Source organism: Tyto alba, unplaced genomic scaffold (genome assembly GCF_018691265.1).
Source record: "Tyto alba isolate M040663 unplaced genomic scaffold, T.alba_DEE_v4.0 Super-Scaffold_42, whole genome shotgun sequence".
NCBI lineage: Eukaryota > Metazoa > Chordata > Aves > Strigiformes > Tytonidae > Tyto > Tyto alba.
The window spans coordinates 23,234,519-23,249,762 of NW_024881318.1; the positions used below are offsets into that span (position 1 = coordinate 23,234,519).

At 40.1% G+C, this 15,244-nt stretch overlaps 1 protein-coding gene across 4 annotated transcripts in view; it reads right to left on the bottom strand.

Annotated features, from left to right (window-relative positions):
• The window catches only part of ANKRD55 (ankyrin repeat domain 55), a 49,592-nt gene extending 34,755 nt beyond the window's left edge, over positions 1-14,837 (bottom strand). For 3 of the 4 annotated variants that reach the window (XM_033009069.2, XM_033009070.2, XM_033009067.2), the window contains exons 1-4: positions 14,418-14,837; positions 7,615-7,737; positions 5,624-5,754; positions 3,408-3,517 (exon numbers count right to left, since the gene is read on the bottom strand). In XM_033009069.2, the coding sequence (XP_032864960.1) occupies positions 3,408-3,517; positions 5,624-5,754; positions 7,615-7,737; positions 14,418-14,457 (404 nt within the window). In that variant the 5' untranslated portion in view covers positions 14,458-14,837. Of the gene's footprint in view, positions 1-3,407; positions 3,518-5,623; positions 5,755-7,614; positions 7,738-10,765; positions 10,820-14,417 lie in introns of all 4 variants that reach the window. The other variant, XM_033009071.2, reaches the window with a different exon arrangement.
• Between the last annotated feature and the right edge of the window lie 407 nt (positions 14,838-15,244).

A 15,244-nucleotide genomic window follows, 5' to 3' on the forward strand; every position in this document is an offset into this window, starting at 1 on the left:
AAGCAATGACATAATCAGTGTGCTGTACTCCTGACTAAACCTGAAAAATTGACATTTTTTGAGAAATAAAACATGCAGTTTTAATAAAAGTTGGTATTAGTGATGGGCACAGGTCAGAATCTTAGGTCTGAGCTTTGTCATACTAGAAAAGCAAACAGGGCTTAATGGCTTACTGTAGCAACAGAATTTTAGTGCTGGGAATTAAAAACAAATCCACTACAAAGTGCTGATTGCCAGGCTAGAATCAGAGTATGTAATACATGTGCATGGTTTTTGGTAACTCAGCAATTCAGCATCATCCTGTTTTATAAAGTTTTTAAACAAACAGAAATGATAATGACCAGTTTCTAAAAGGATTTTCCACTCTTCATAACTCCTGGAGTAATGTAATATTGTGTACATGTTTCTGGGTGTGGATGTGTATGCATGCATACCAAATATCTACACACACACTAACATGTACACAATATTTTACAAGGCCTTACAGTATGTCTGCTGGGATAGGGCCGTTGTTATGGTACAGAATATAGCAATGCATTGGTTCATATTTTATAGAATATCAGACTACAAACACTCCCCTCTGGTGGAGGGAACAGTTACAATAAAATAGTAACATGAAATATTATTCAAATGCAATAATATTTTTAACACTACATGAATTTTGCTTTTCTTTTCCTTTTGGAATCCTATGAAGATGTTCTGAAATCACTACAGGTTTGGCAAAGATTGTTTTGTTTTATAGTAGGATGCTAAGTGTCTGAATCATGTACATGGGTGGAATATGGAAATGAAAAGGACCATCCTGTCACAGGCTGTAACAAAGCCAAATAACATAGATCCTAACATGGATGTATAGTTCTTATGATTCTAGCAAAAGGAAATATACACCCTTAGTGGATCCCAAGATAAGATCATAATGCAAATCTGTGGCTCATCTAAAAATGTGCATTTGATAGAAACCTTCAAAACATGGACATTTAAAAGACATGCTGTTTTGCAAGGAAAAGATGATGAAGTGGTAAGGAGAAAATCTCATAAATGTACAGATAATGCACAGATAAATGTATATAACCATGCATTTATTCCCATACATAGGAGACTGGATGAAAATCTTAAAATCTTTTGCTGCTTCTCATCAGGACAATCTTTAGCAACCTCCATTATGTTTTTTGGATTGAACTGTGCTTACGCGTGTGGATCAGATCAAGTTGAGAATGTTGCATGGCAAATTTGTTCTGCCCTGCACCTCCCTGCCCCTCCCAGTAATAAACAACTTCATAATGTAAATTGTTCAAAAGAAATACATTTACAGTTGCTTAGGGATGATTTGGACAATTATGCAGATGAAAAGCTTATCCATTGGTAACACCATCTTCAAGTGCCAGAAGTCCTAATTTAATTTTTTTCTAATTAGAATATCCCTAAAGGCTGAAGACTGGGCAGATCCCTGTGCTTTGCTAGGACTTCAAATCCATTTCTATATGGATACAAATACTTGTAAAAAAAGGGGTGCTAGACCTCTTTTCTAAATCACACAACCAATGGCATAATAGAGTCATACTGTAGGAACTCTGAAAGGGATGACATTTTAGGATTGCTGTGATTAGTTTGGCAAAAATTTGTAAAAAGCAAGAGACATTTTGTGGTCATTCGGCACAATGAATCAGAATCTTAGAAATTCAGTATCTGAGAACAGGTCTGGGTAAAAAAATGGACTAGTAAGTAGAAATAAAGTGACATATCCATAATATGGTTGTAAAACCCATTTATGACATAGTTTTATAATCTGATACATGGTTCTGTTGTTTAACTTAAAATATAATAAATGAAACCAGTGAAGGAAATCTTATTCCTTGAGTGTAAAACCTCTATCACCAACAAACTTTGGCTCACTTACATCCTGAGACCATTATGGCAACATAAATGCTACCACTCAAATATGTAGATATTCAGCTGTGCAGCTGAGATTTCTCTCGTATCTACTCTTAAAGGCATAGATCAGGAAGTCCATGGATTGTCTCACCGCCTTCCTTCTTAGGTTTTGTGGAACACACCAAGGAACATAATAAATCAATTATCAAATCAATACATAAATTGGCTGATCACTGTCTCTGTCTTTCCATGTGGTCCATGTGCTTCATCCAACACATGGGGTTGTAACAACAGACTGCCAGCTTTCATACTTGGCTGAAAAAGCATTTCATAGCTGGCCACTGCATATACTCTTTTGGCAATGACATGGGATTCAAGACCATGACAACTGAGACAGAAAATCCTCCCCCTCAGTGCTTTAGGCATGTCTTCTGGGCATGGAGCAAACCCAGTGAGAAGACAGAGGAAAAGAAATTGAGCAACTGGTGAACTTCTGTGCAGAGCAAAGTTCTGCCCATATCCATGGAGAATGTGAAAAATGTTTAGGGAACCCTGTGTGCTCCTGGTAAAGTAGATTGCTGTTCCCTTTCAAGTAGCAGCATTTGCAGAGTTGAATAAATGTTGTCTTCTTTCTGTGCATGCTTTGTTTATAATAGTGACCCATACTTTTGCAGAAACCTCAAACTATTCTCCCCAAGTGATGTATGAAAAGCAATGATAATGTGGAAAATGAATAAAGCTATTAAAAAAGTCTGGAAAACAAGATCAGCAGAAACGCACAGTGGTCTGGGCTGGTCTGATATGGCAACAGCAGCAAAAATGTAGATTCGGTGATTGTCACACGAACATTTTGCATGTACTGGATGTTTTACTTGTTGCTAATGTCTTCCTAACCCTCCAGACATGATTTACTTAGGAGAGTTTTTTGAGTGAATTTATTTAGCTGTAAAAATCAAAATTTGTTAAACATTCCCATTATCATAGGCTGGAATGAGACAAAGAGAATCTTTCTTAAGATTCCTTGTGAAGACACCCTGTAGTTGTTACTCCACCTTTGGTAAAAGTAGTTAAAAATGAGCCATTCCACCAAACCTCAGCTTCCACTTTACAGTAGGGGCTCTCAGGGAGGTTGTCATGTGGAAAACTTTTCTCACATTTGCCATGCTACTTGGAGAAGAAGTCCAGAGAAGGAGCTTTTTGTGTTATGTCTTGTGGGGAGGTGGAAGAAAGATAACTGGTCAGGGGAAACTCAGGGTTTCAACCTCTATTATATTCTTTTTTTTCCCTCCTGCTGTTGTGATCTTAAACCAGGCTCTTGCCTTACTTGACCACATATGTCTGTTACACAAATGTTGTACAATGCTATTCCTCTTCTCTATCCTCTTTATGATAAACGCTAAACAAAGGAGCAAGTCAAAAGTGTAACTGTCACAGATAACATTCCTGACTCAGGCTCCCCTTTGGGCTGGGTAGCTTGTGTTGGTGACTACCTGTTGAGATTCAACCAGCAAATGCTGTTGGAGCCTGCGACATACCTCACATCAGGCTCTGCGGTAGCAGCGTGTAGTGGCAACCTCCCATTTTTGTCAGGTATGTTTTGCTTAGCACCATTTCTGAGCAGGCTGACACAGCCTTCCAGCCAGCCCTAAAAAAGAAATTAGAGCATGTCAAAGAGGACAGTGAAATATATCAGGCCAGATCTTTGCTGGGTGGTTCTGGCATCCGCATGTGAGTGTAGCTGTTTCTGCCAGCAGAGGAACTGGTCTTTTGTTTCCCCAGGGGAGGTCTCTCAGCACTGAGAGTGGTTCCCCTTTGGAGTCTGAGCCTCAGACTAGCTCAGTCATTCATTTCTGTGATAAGGTGTTTTTTTACACTGCATTTTTTTTTTTTTTTTTTTTTCTGCAGCTGTGGCAAGTACAAGCTGAAGTAAACAGTGATTAAATACCTGGTAATTCCTGTATCACTAGCAAATGCTATGTGTATTCCTGCATGTGGATTTAATTATGCTAGGTTAAACCAAGAACATGAGCATTTAATCTCATTTCTTTTATGAGATTTTAGCAGGGATGGCAAGTCAATAGTAAAAAGCCTTAGAGTGTGGTCATATAAACATTGTTGCAGAAGTTTGAATTAGTGACAATGTTTGACTGAAAACAGCACCAGAACAGATGGGATGAATCAGTTCTTGGACTAAAACCTTATATTGATCACCTCAACAGAAAAGCAAGTAAACAATCTGGTTGTGACTGCATAAATCCTTCAGTGTATACTTAAGTCCCAGGGAAATCAAGCATGTGTTTTAATGTTTTTTCAAACCTCCACAGGCAATGGATAAAGACTCCCCTCCTGTATGAGCTATGTTGGATCAGCATTACTGGCATTTGTAGGGAAAAGGTGTGGAGTGATGGAATCAGAACATCCGTGTTGCAGCCTCTGGTGGAAGTACAAGACCACTGAATTCTGCATGCGATTGTGACTGTGGAGCTCTGATGAAATCTATTCTCTGGACAGACATCACAGCAAAATGCTCTCTAGACCTCTGATTATATGCATCACAGAAACAGAAATGGAAACTTCGAAGCCTGGGTGGTTTAAATCTTTTTCCAGTAATTTATTTTTTTCCAAAGAATAATTTTTCCCCTCTGGGAAAAGAGGAAGGAAAAAAGGAGCATGACACTAATTGTGGGATTTTTTGAAAATATCTGGCAGAGGAAATGTTTATTCTTAAGTAAGTGGGGCATGCTCCTTGCGTTGAATGAGACTGTCTATTTTGCTATTTTCTGCACTTACTTTCTGGCTGAATATTGCATAGCTGAGCAGAAGCATTGTTTTTGTCCTGAATTTGCAGGAAGAAACTAGATGCAAGAGATGTGATAATTAGGCTGCCATGGTATATGTTTAAATGAACTGGCAGTTATCCAGATGTAACACATACTATGCAGCATGGGTGAACATTCCTTCATCCTTTCTGTCCGGCTAATAAAGGAAGCCCAGGGTCATCCCCTCTGCCCAACTAACTTGGTCCCCATTCTTTCTCTGAATCTGAATTCCCTCCAGTGAGGAGTAGAAGACTGAGAAGAGAACCATCCTTCTGTGCTTCGGACAGAGAGCACCACATCTCCCTTCCCAAGCTTCTCAATGGCATGTCTGCCCCTATTATCACTTGCACGTGGGTTGATTGTGGGATTGGATTGCCTATGATCTGATATCTACGCTGGCACCTGAAGCACCTTGAACTTGTGTTCTTAACCTGGTCATCCAAGGTCCAGCACCATAGTGAAAAAAAGCAATGCCCTGGCTCATGTGGTATGCAGGATAACATGCCTGCTGACCACCAGAATTTGAGATAGGAATACCCTCTCTGGAGCATAAATGTCTGATGCTGACAGAGGGAGGGGAGAAGTTAATCTGCATATTAAGAACAAGAGGGGACTTTCCAGTGCACAGAAAGAGTTGGGTATCTTGAAGCCGCACAGAGGACCCTGTGCCTAAATGAGATCTCCGTACCATGCACTGATTTTACAACCTGAAAGAGAAAGGATGCTCTGACAGGAGTGCTGACCCTTTTCTAAGAATCATTGCTTCCAGCTTTGCATTATAGTAAAGTTTACAATTTCACTGTTGTCTAGAACCAAATGTTTGGTACTTTTTTTTTTTCTTTCTGTAGTATAAACTGAAATCTTATTTGGTCTGCACGTTTACTCCCTTCATTTCATCTATCTTTCCACACTTCTCCCCCATGTCTTGGTACCAGATAAGTTGCCAGAGATAAACTGGTACGTCCACAAGCATCTTGAGTATTAATATTGGCTCCCATCTTCAACAGAAGCTTCACTGTATCAACCTGGCGTCCTGACACAGCATGCATCAAAGGTGTGCAACCTGGGGAAGAAAATCAAATGTTCTTTTAAAATTTTTATTTTGTTAAAAGCATCAGATAGAGATATATTCTTATTTGCTAATGTTAATACTGGCAAATTAACAAATCCTTTCTCTGACAACTGTCCAACAGTTGTACTCAGCTTTTTGTAGGCAGGAAGTAACTACTACACCAGTTACTGACCATTGATTTTAAAAAGAGCATGACTTCATCATGCTTGCCTCATTAACTCTGCTTCTGGAGGGAAAACTGTTTTTCTGTTGACAGGATCCCAGTATGAACCATTGGCTTTGTACACTGTTTTGGAGGCTGATATTTTTCAGAGTGACTAGTAGCCAGATGGTGCTTGGCTTATTTTCTCAAACCTCGACTTCATTCTCCCTCTATGTATTCAGAAGATTTATGAAATCAAGCCCTGTCCTGTGCAAAGGTGTTGTGTATGTGTGTTAGTTGATGCTTTATGTAGACAACAACTTATTTTAAAGGCTGAATTTGCTCTAGACTATTTTCTGTTATCATGAGAACTTTTTTTTTATATTCCACATTTTCTTTGCTGGAAAAAACCTGAAATCTACATTCAAACCTAATACTCAAATTTCATCATTATTATTATGTTTTATATGAAGTATTATGATGTCTTTTAATTACTTCATTTTCCTTCCATTCTGTTAAGTGCTGAATAACAGCAAGAGATTTTCCTGCAAAATCTGACAAAGAAATTTAAAATTACAAAGATGGGAATAAACATGAATATTAGAAGTATAAAACTACTAGAAACTTCAGACACAACTGAAGAATAATTATTCTTACTGGATTCAATGAAACTGCTGAGCAAATGTGCACTACTCAACCTGAGGTTATGCAGACTCTGCCATATGTGCAGGATGTGAGCCATATGTTTTGTCTTGCAAGACTGTTCTTTAGTTACATTTGTATGTACAGTCTAGTAAGCAAGTTTGTCCTGGAGATGAAATACTTCCATTTTCTGACCAGTCTGTCTCCACCCACTGCCCTTCATACCTAGTCCCTCTCCTGTTAAAGATCTGAACTGAGGGCATTGTAGTTTGATTAAGCATTTTCCTACTGACCAATACGTGTTTTAAAGAAAGCAGTTAGGATGTCTTGCTTAAAGTGTAGGAAAAATTGCTAACTTGGTAAAAGCTGGTAAGGGTTAGAATAGACAGTGTTCATATGGACCTTTTAAAAGAAGCTGAAAAAAAAAAATACTTTTGAATAAACAAAGTCTTCCTTGAGAGAAATTTCCAGAGATCTGTGGCTCTAATTCACTTGGGAACTAGATGAATATAAAACCCAGCCAACAAGCAGCACTTTGTAATAACATTAAATAATAACCTGAACACAAAATGAGAAGTCTCATAAATAAAACAGATTAGATCACTGCACATTGTACAACCAACCCTTTGGCAAAAAATTACATGTCAAAATCCTTCAAACTGTCTGTACACATACTTTTAAAGTGCAAAAGACTGGAACTTTCTACTCTAGAGATGAGCAGAATGCATAGCATTTGGTTTTGATAAAAAATATTCTTTTTCTTTCCCTGAAATGACAAAAATTTCTCAGCATCTCCCTAAAGAAGATAAAATAGATTAATGACAATACACTGTCTGATTATAGGAGACCAACTTATTTGTATCCATATAAAAAAATCTTACAATTACAGGGGGAAAGATGTATCCAAACTAAGCATTTCCAACGGACGTTCCAAAGAATACCTCAAATTTCCCATATTCTACTACTAAATATAATTTACTGAACACAAAAATAAGGGTAAAAAATGGAAAATTTAATTGCAAGCTGAAGCAACTAATCCTCTGAGAACAAGCTCAACCTTCATTTACCCTCGCTGTCACAGCACTCCAGGATGGAAGGATCTTCTCGAATCACTGCAGTTAGTGTGTTCACATCGCCATTAGCTGCTGCTTGGTAAACCACAGTCAAGTCAATCTCTTCTGCTGAATCACCTTCAGGGGAGGAGCATGTTCATGAGTAAGCCAAGAACAAGTACCAATGATTAACCGTGAAAATAATGACACTTATTTCACTGAGTTTTTATGCCTGTATAAGTCGAGGTGGAACAAGTGTATCTAAACAGCACTGTGTTTTTTGTTAGTCATCTGAAGCTTGGTTTTCATCATAAATTATTCCAAAAAATGCAAGTCATAGACACTGAAAGCACATAAGAAAACTTCTGAAAAGTTTCCATTTCTTATAAGAAATCATACTGACATTAATGTAGTATGACTTGAGAAACAATGAAGTAATAACTGAAATAGCTCATAATATTGCTGCCTACACTTCTATGAGATAAGATGAAATCAGGACATGGGTATTTTCAGTTTCAGTGTTGTCCTTGCACCAGTCAGAAGACTGAGGCTTTTCACTTCTTTTCCCTGCAGTGTCTGAGGAAATTCTCTTCTCAGGAGAGTGAACTTCTGGCTGTAATGGTTGGTGTTAGTAGCTCCTGCAAAAAGGAAAGGTGGACTATTGTTTGGAACCCAGGAGAGAGGTTTATTTTGTTTGTCAGTTACACTATGAGGTATTATTTAAAGCAGATGCCTTTCAGGACCTGTTCCTGAACACTCCTCAAATTTTTGTTTCTAGAGAAATTGATGCGATGGTTCTCTCTTTGCTTTTTCGCTTGTAACTTCCTTCTAAAATGGTGATCCCATGCTCCATGTGCCTACACCTCCTTTGGCCTCAAATGAACTATTAACTTCTAAATGCCAGAGGTAAAAGGAGTTAAATTTTTGGTGCAGGGTCAAATCTGATGTAATGGTAAAATGTTCTAGATATGTGTTGTTGATCAGCCACAGTCTCATGCTTAATTTTAAAAAGAGCTTTTGATCTCTGCTAACTCAAAAGGAAGTACAGCTACAGTAAGCTGTGCTGTTCTCTGTGGCTGAGGGTCAGAGCTACAGTGCATAACATGTTTAGAGCCACTGCACTACCTTGTTAGCAGGAGGAAGTAAAACTGATGCTTAAATCACACAAGAGAGTTGATCAAAGGAAAAACAGATTGACTGGTGACTTATCCTTACTATCATATCTTCTGGAGATAGCATAATTACATAAGCTGTGCAGAACAAAAGGAGATGGTCTAAAGATAATTTGAAAAGTTAGTAAAAAGTCTTTGTCATAGTCAAATAATATATTATTATTAACACTTTGGTATAAATTATATTTTAAACATTGTCATATATATTTTTAAGTGGTAAAAGATCTTTAAAGCTAATTTTAAAATTAGTCACACCATTCACATTGTGATCAGAGGTTGTCAGCAGCTGAACTTGCATGAGCTCCATGATGGGGTTTACAGCTCAGAGTAATTCCCCACCTGTGACCTTCTCTCCCTGGGATGCAACCATCACTCTCAAACTCAGAACTTGGCTGCCATAGAAATGCAATCACCTCTTACCCTGGGAAAGGTTAGTCTGTCAATGCTGGAGCTCTGGTTGTGGGCTTGGGAAAACTAGAAAGCTGATGTTAGATCTGCCTTCACCAGTGCACAGATTCCCTCTCTATCACTACTCAGCTGAAGAGAATTTTATGTATTTTCTTTCTTCTAGCTGGTCTTTTAAATGACACATTTGTTAAAATTTGTAAATTAAAAGTGTTAACTTTATTTTCATTCTGTTGGGGAGACTATTGCTGAGAGAGCTGTTCATTTGGGTCAGAAGCTTTGACCTGTCTGCTAGGGAGATTGGGAGAGACTAAGAGTCATTGTCTCTGGAGAGTCATTGTCAGTGATTAGTATATGAAAAAAGAAGAGGCTTTATCACAGGGCCCATTAATCAGATTTCCTTAACATGCCAGATCTGCAGAGTGCTCTCACAATCAGTAAACTCAGCAAAGACATGTTAATAACAAGCTCAGGTCTGAGCTAGTCCCTTACTCGAAGAGGGGTGTAGTATGGGCTGGGCAGAAGGCAATGAGACAAGACAGAGGTTCATCTCTTGTGTTGCTCTTCTTGGCCAGTCTCTGGAGTTACACAGGAGGTGCCAGTCATGAGCACTGACACAGCTCCTCTCACAGCTGCAAGTAGTAGTTATTATATGGGAATGGTACAGACCTGGCATTGGGAAAGAAGCCATTGGATGTACTGAGACAGACAGAGGATCAAAGGAGCCCTCACCTTTTATGCATTATGCATGTAAATTTTGTATTTTTTTGCTGTTTAGCCTTTTAAGTACTGTTAAATTTTCCTGATGTGAGTCAGAAACTGAGAAATCCAGCCACAAAAAGAAACTCTTTATCTCCTGAGCAGAGCAGTTGCTTACCCAGAGGCAGGATGGCAGGAAGATGAGGACATGGATGCACACCTGCATGTGGGTCCCTGACTACTTCTGCCCTTTTTCATCTAGCTAAAACCAAAGCAACACCTACCTGTGCCTTTACTTGTGCTGGGCTGAATGCTCTTTCCCCAGACCAATTATCCTCCTGTATGATCAGAAGAAGAAAAACTCTGGATGGATGGATGGATGGATGGATGGATGGATGGATGGATGGATGGATGGATGGATGGATGGATGGATGGATGGATGGATGGATGGATGGATGGATAGATGGATGGATGGATGAGTTTTCCCCATGCGTGCTCTCGCAGAACATGGTCTCCACTCCTTTTAAGGGATGGTGGCATGAAGCCACATCCAAGATTCCTACTTGCCCACCCATGAATCCTAACTGTCAGAGCAAGGAAAGGCAGGTGGACCAAGCTGTCACCCTGCTGGTGAAGGTGGGCCCATATTGTGCATCTGACATGAAGTAGACATTAATTCCATTTCTGTAGGGTGACATGATTTCAACAGTGGTGTCTTTAACATGACCTGTGTGGCTTTGGCTGGGGAACAAGGAGGAAGATAGATGCATGGTCTTCTGATGATTCACATGACAGGGAGCAGGAAATGCCAGGAGGACTTGGATGTCCTTTATTCTGGCTGCACTTGGCTTCATGTGACACATCTCCCACTTTATCTTCCTCCAGCTTACCCTGTCAACGGAGGGTGTAGATCCTGTAGGCCATTTCTTTTTGCAGACACCTTCCTGGGTAGAAGAGAAGTGGTTCAGAGAGTGGGTGTTTTGTAGAAGGTGTCAGTGAGGTACTGAGTGCTTGTGTTCTGTTTGGTGAGCTTATGCTGCTGGGGAGCTTGGCTGGGACACTAGCACCACATGTGAGAAAGGGATTGTGAACAGCCAAATGCCTGACCCTTCATCTTCAAATGCATTTGTATGACTTCATTTGTTATCTTGCAATTCTGTAAATGCCAGTGAGTACTGGTGCCATTTCAGATACATTTTACATTTTATTTTGGAAAATTGCTGTGGTCCAGGTGAAAGGAAGCTGTCAGTCAGCTTCAGGGAGGCAGAAGGTCTGACCAAGAGCCTGTGTATGGAGCAAGGGTACGGAGAAGCTGCAGGCTGGTAGTGTAGAAAGGTCTGGAAGAATCTTAGTGAACAAAGATCGGATGACATACAGGGTTGTGGCATCTTCTTTTGTAGCTAAAATCCTCAGAAAAAATCAAAGTTAAAAGCCAGTCTACCCAAAGTTAAGCTGCAGTATTTTAAAAGCCCGTAATTTATTTAAGACAAAGTAATTGTCTTTTGGCTTGAAAAGGAGGTATATAAAGAAACTTGCAGAATTATCACAGGATTCAGAGCAGTGAATTTACTTTGATTGTGTCATTAATTATCCTCTGATTCTCCTATGAAGAATGCAAGTTTTACATTATTTGTGATGCTGGCTGATGTGTTGTTTTACAAAGTGCACATTAGATGTATGTAAGTGCATGTTTTCTCCTGCACTGGATTTTTAAGGTTTAAATAAATTTTCTGCAACTTAGTGTATGTGGTCTAGACAATGATTGATTTAGACCTTACTAAAACACTAAGTTTTGAAAACTGAAGGCTGGATAAGAGGATATTTTATGTTCATTATTAAGAAGAAATATTTATGTATATAATTTACTTCCCTCTTTTCTATAAACCCTCTTGTCTTCACCAGTAGCTGAAAGCCGTATGTGATTTCCCATAGCTTGTTGGCAGGACACAGTGCTAGGCAGTTTATTTGTTTTCAACATGTCAATGTCAAGGGTCAGTGGGAGGTAGATGAGTGCACTTTTTGGAAATTTTAACTCGCTTTTTAACTTGCTCTCTAGTATTATGGATTTATTGATTGCTTAATAAAGTAATCATCCCTGTGTGTGCCTGGCTGTGAATGTATAAGCCTAGGCCTTTGTCTAGCTTCTTTTTTTAGATGGCAAACATTTGAAGGCAGGTACAGCACACATTTAAATTGCACCAAGCAGTATTAGGAGGGGAGGGGTTTCTGATATTGCTTGTCTTAAGTCCAACATTGCTACTGCTGTTACTATTGGTAAGTATTGCAAGATACTAATGAGCAGTACCACAGGAAGAGTTGCAAAGAGACAGTACAATTTTCAAGCCTTGAATGCTGTTTTTTTTTTTTTTTATCTGTAGCTGGGATAGTTTTCTGATGTGTGGGGTGCAGAAAGGGTTTGTAGCAAGGGTTGGATTATTTTATTGGACCAACAGATATTGATCTGGTGTGTTTGAAAGCTAGTTTGTACTCTTCCATTATTAAAAATTTCCCCAATGAAAGATATTCCCCTTCTCGCTAAAAATATATATGTGCTTAAATCAGTAATATGCCAAGACATTAACATGCTATTTAGATAAAATCCACCATACACTGTAAATTTTGAACAGAGATTTCTTTGCATGATAACCAATGGGTTCAGTGTCCCATTACCGTGTGTTGTCTGCCCCATTCGCCTCCCACGCAGCTATCTGGGAAGTCAAACAGTAAGTCACAAATCATCTAATGAGCCAGTGTCCCTGCAGTAGTGGTGGAGGGGGATGATGAGTTTATCTGGAGGGGAGCTTCTTGCTGGGGACATGCTGTGAGTGGAGTGTAATGGGGCTGGAGATGATGCTGGACAGGAATAAGGATGGGTCAGAGTGGAGAGTGGTCTGGCAGGAGAAGGGGCTATAGATTAGGATCAAGGGCTGTGTACAGGCTGGTGTTGCCTCCCAACTCCCCCACTTCTGTCCTGATAAAATAGCTTGGGTCAGTGGTCTCCTACATTGCTGTCTGCCCCCTTATCCACGTGGAGACTTGACTTCTCCTTCCCCAACCCTGCTCCTATTCCAGCCTTATTCCCAGCGCTGCTTCCATGGGCTCCCTGGCAGCCATCCCCACAGCACTGAGTGCGCAGGGTTTGCCCTCTCCTTCCCCAGCCTGAGCACTGTGGGGTCAGCCTGTGGCACAGAGCAAACTCCTAGTGCCTGCAAAAGGAGACCTTGCGAATGGAGGCTGGGAGCTGCAGATGATCAGCCAGGCCCATATATCTGTCCTGCTGTGGAAAATACTCCTTACGTCTTTCACGCATGACCTAGGAGCACCTGTCTCTATTCCTGCCATACAGATCCCCCTTCTCCTGTTGCACTTCCCATCCTTCTTCATGCTTGCTTGTTGTATTCTATGTCTCTCACCACTCAATTTTACTTGACAGCTTTCCACTCTTCCCCAGCTACTCAGGGTGGGGTCTTAGCTGGGTAGGACAGTGCTCTCAAGATTTGCTTCAGCCTTTGAGTGCTACTGTGGCAGAAAGGCAGCTGTAAATTCACTACTTTACAAGGCGTATATTTACTTTAAGTTCACCAAAGAAGTGTAGGCAAGCACAAAAGTACAACCTGTGGGACCTAGCTGCCCAAAAGGCACCGTATCATCTGTTTTCCTCCTGCCTTTCATATTTTCTCTACAGTCAGCACCTTTGTTGAGGGGCCAGCATGGCCTTGTCAGCCTGGACAAGTCGCAGGTGTGCACTGGAAACTGTGGCCACTGCACACAAATTACTTCACAAGCTGACTTAAAGAGATATTCGTTGCAACATGGATAATCAAACAATGACAGCTTCCTGCTTCGGGAACATAAAAGGAATGCCACTACATTCCTTATAGTGGATTAAGCCGTAAGACATAAAAGCTTATATTGGCAAATAAAGATATGAAATTCAACCATTTAACTTAAAAACAGACAACAAAGACACATTTGCATTTCCATAGCAACCTTACCATGTAGAAAATCTTCATGCTGGGGCTTTGAAATACATATTAAATTCAGAATTATGGCAATATTACCTATATAGCTAAGATTTGCTGAAGCAAAGTTGATCACTTGTCAGCATCTAGTCCTTTTAATAAATACAAACTAGTAGATTTATGAAAATCAGCTTTTGTTAAATTTTTGCTCCATTTTAAACTGCTGTTTGCTCACATTGCAATTGCTTTGATATATATATATATATCCATAAGGGGACAAATATATGTTATAAACACTAAATATATGTATACATCTTTCAAAGCTAAGCATAAGAGCAATTAGGTGCTGTTGTTATTCTGCTGAAAAATTTTATTCTAAAAATCACTGCAGCAATAGGATGAAATATCCATGACTAAAACTGATGGAAGAAATTCCTTCATGTGTAAGCAAAACAAATCTCTATGAGACCTGATCTTTTCCAAAGATCCTTATTATTCATTCTGTCAAGTAATTTTAGAACATTTGCATGGGAAGCATGGGAGGACCGTAGGATTTTGAAATTAGTAGCAGGTGACTTACCTTTTTGCTGATCAAACACTGATGAGGAACTGAAATCCATTGTGGTCTATCTCACTATTTACAACCAGACCAGACAAATGTCATCTCCAGCGTTTTCAGGGAAGAATCCCATATATTACAGGGAACAATGCAACGATAGCTGTCGCCAATTTCCTTGTCAGAGAATTAAACTCGCTTTACGGCTGCAGGTTGTTGTCTAGACAAGGACATCATCACTAGCTCGATGGGAATGCTATATTCTGTTTGTTATGGACCCTCTTAAAATGACATCCCTGGAAGCTTAACTGAGCTTCTGAAAAATGTCTTCGCTTCAGCGAGTGAAACTGCCTACGAGCAGCTCTGACAGATGCTGCAGCTCATCCAGCCTCAGCAGCTGAGCGCTGCCCGTAGACAAACAAGCCTCGGAGGGTGAGTGGGACTTGGCTGGCAGATGGAGCATGTGCAGAGCTGCCAGCGCAGGTCGGGTGCAGACATCCTGCCTGTGCCGGCCGAGCGAGCAGCATGCGTGGCACTAACGGACAGCCCCGCAGCCAGGCTGCCTGTACCACTGCGCTGTGGTTTGTGAAATGGTGCTCTCAGACATTACCTGTTTCCTGATTTAGCTCCTGCATGGGGAACAGAAATTAGCAAGCCCTTTCTACCTTAGTTTAGTACTACCCAATTACAGTTAATTAAAGTACAATCTCTAATGAAGGGATAATAACGGGGATCACATTACTGAGGCTGAAGTGGATGCTGATAGCTCCAACAGTGTAGTGCAACAGGTGTAATAATTCACAGTGGATGCTCCAAACCCAATGTCTGCCAAACCAACAATCCAGATCTGT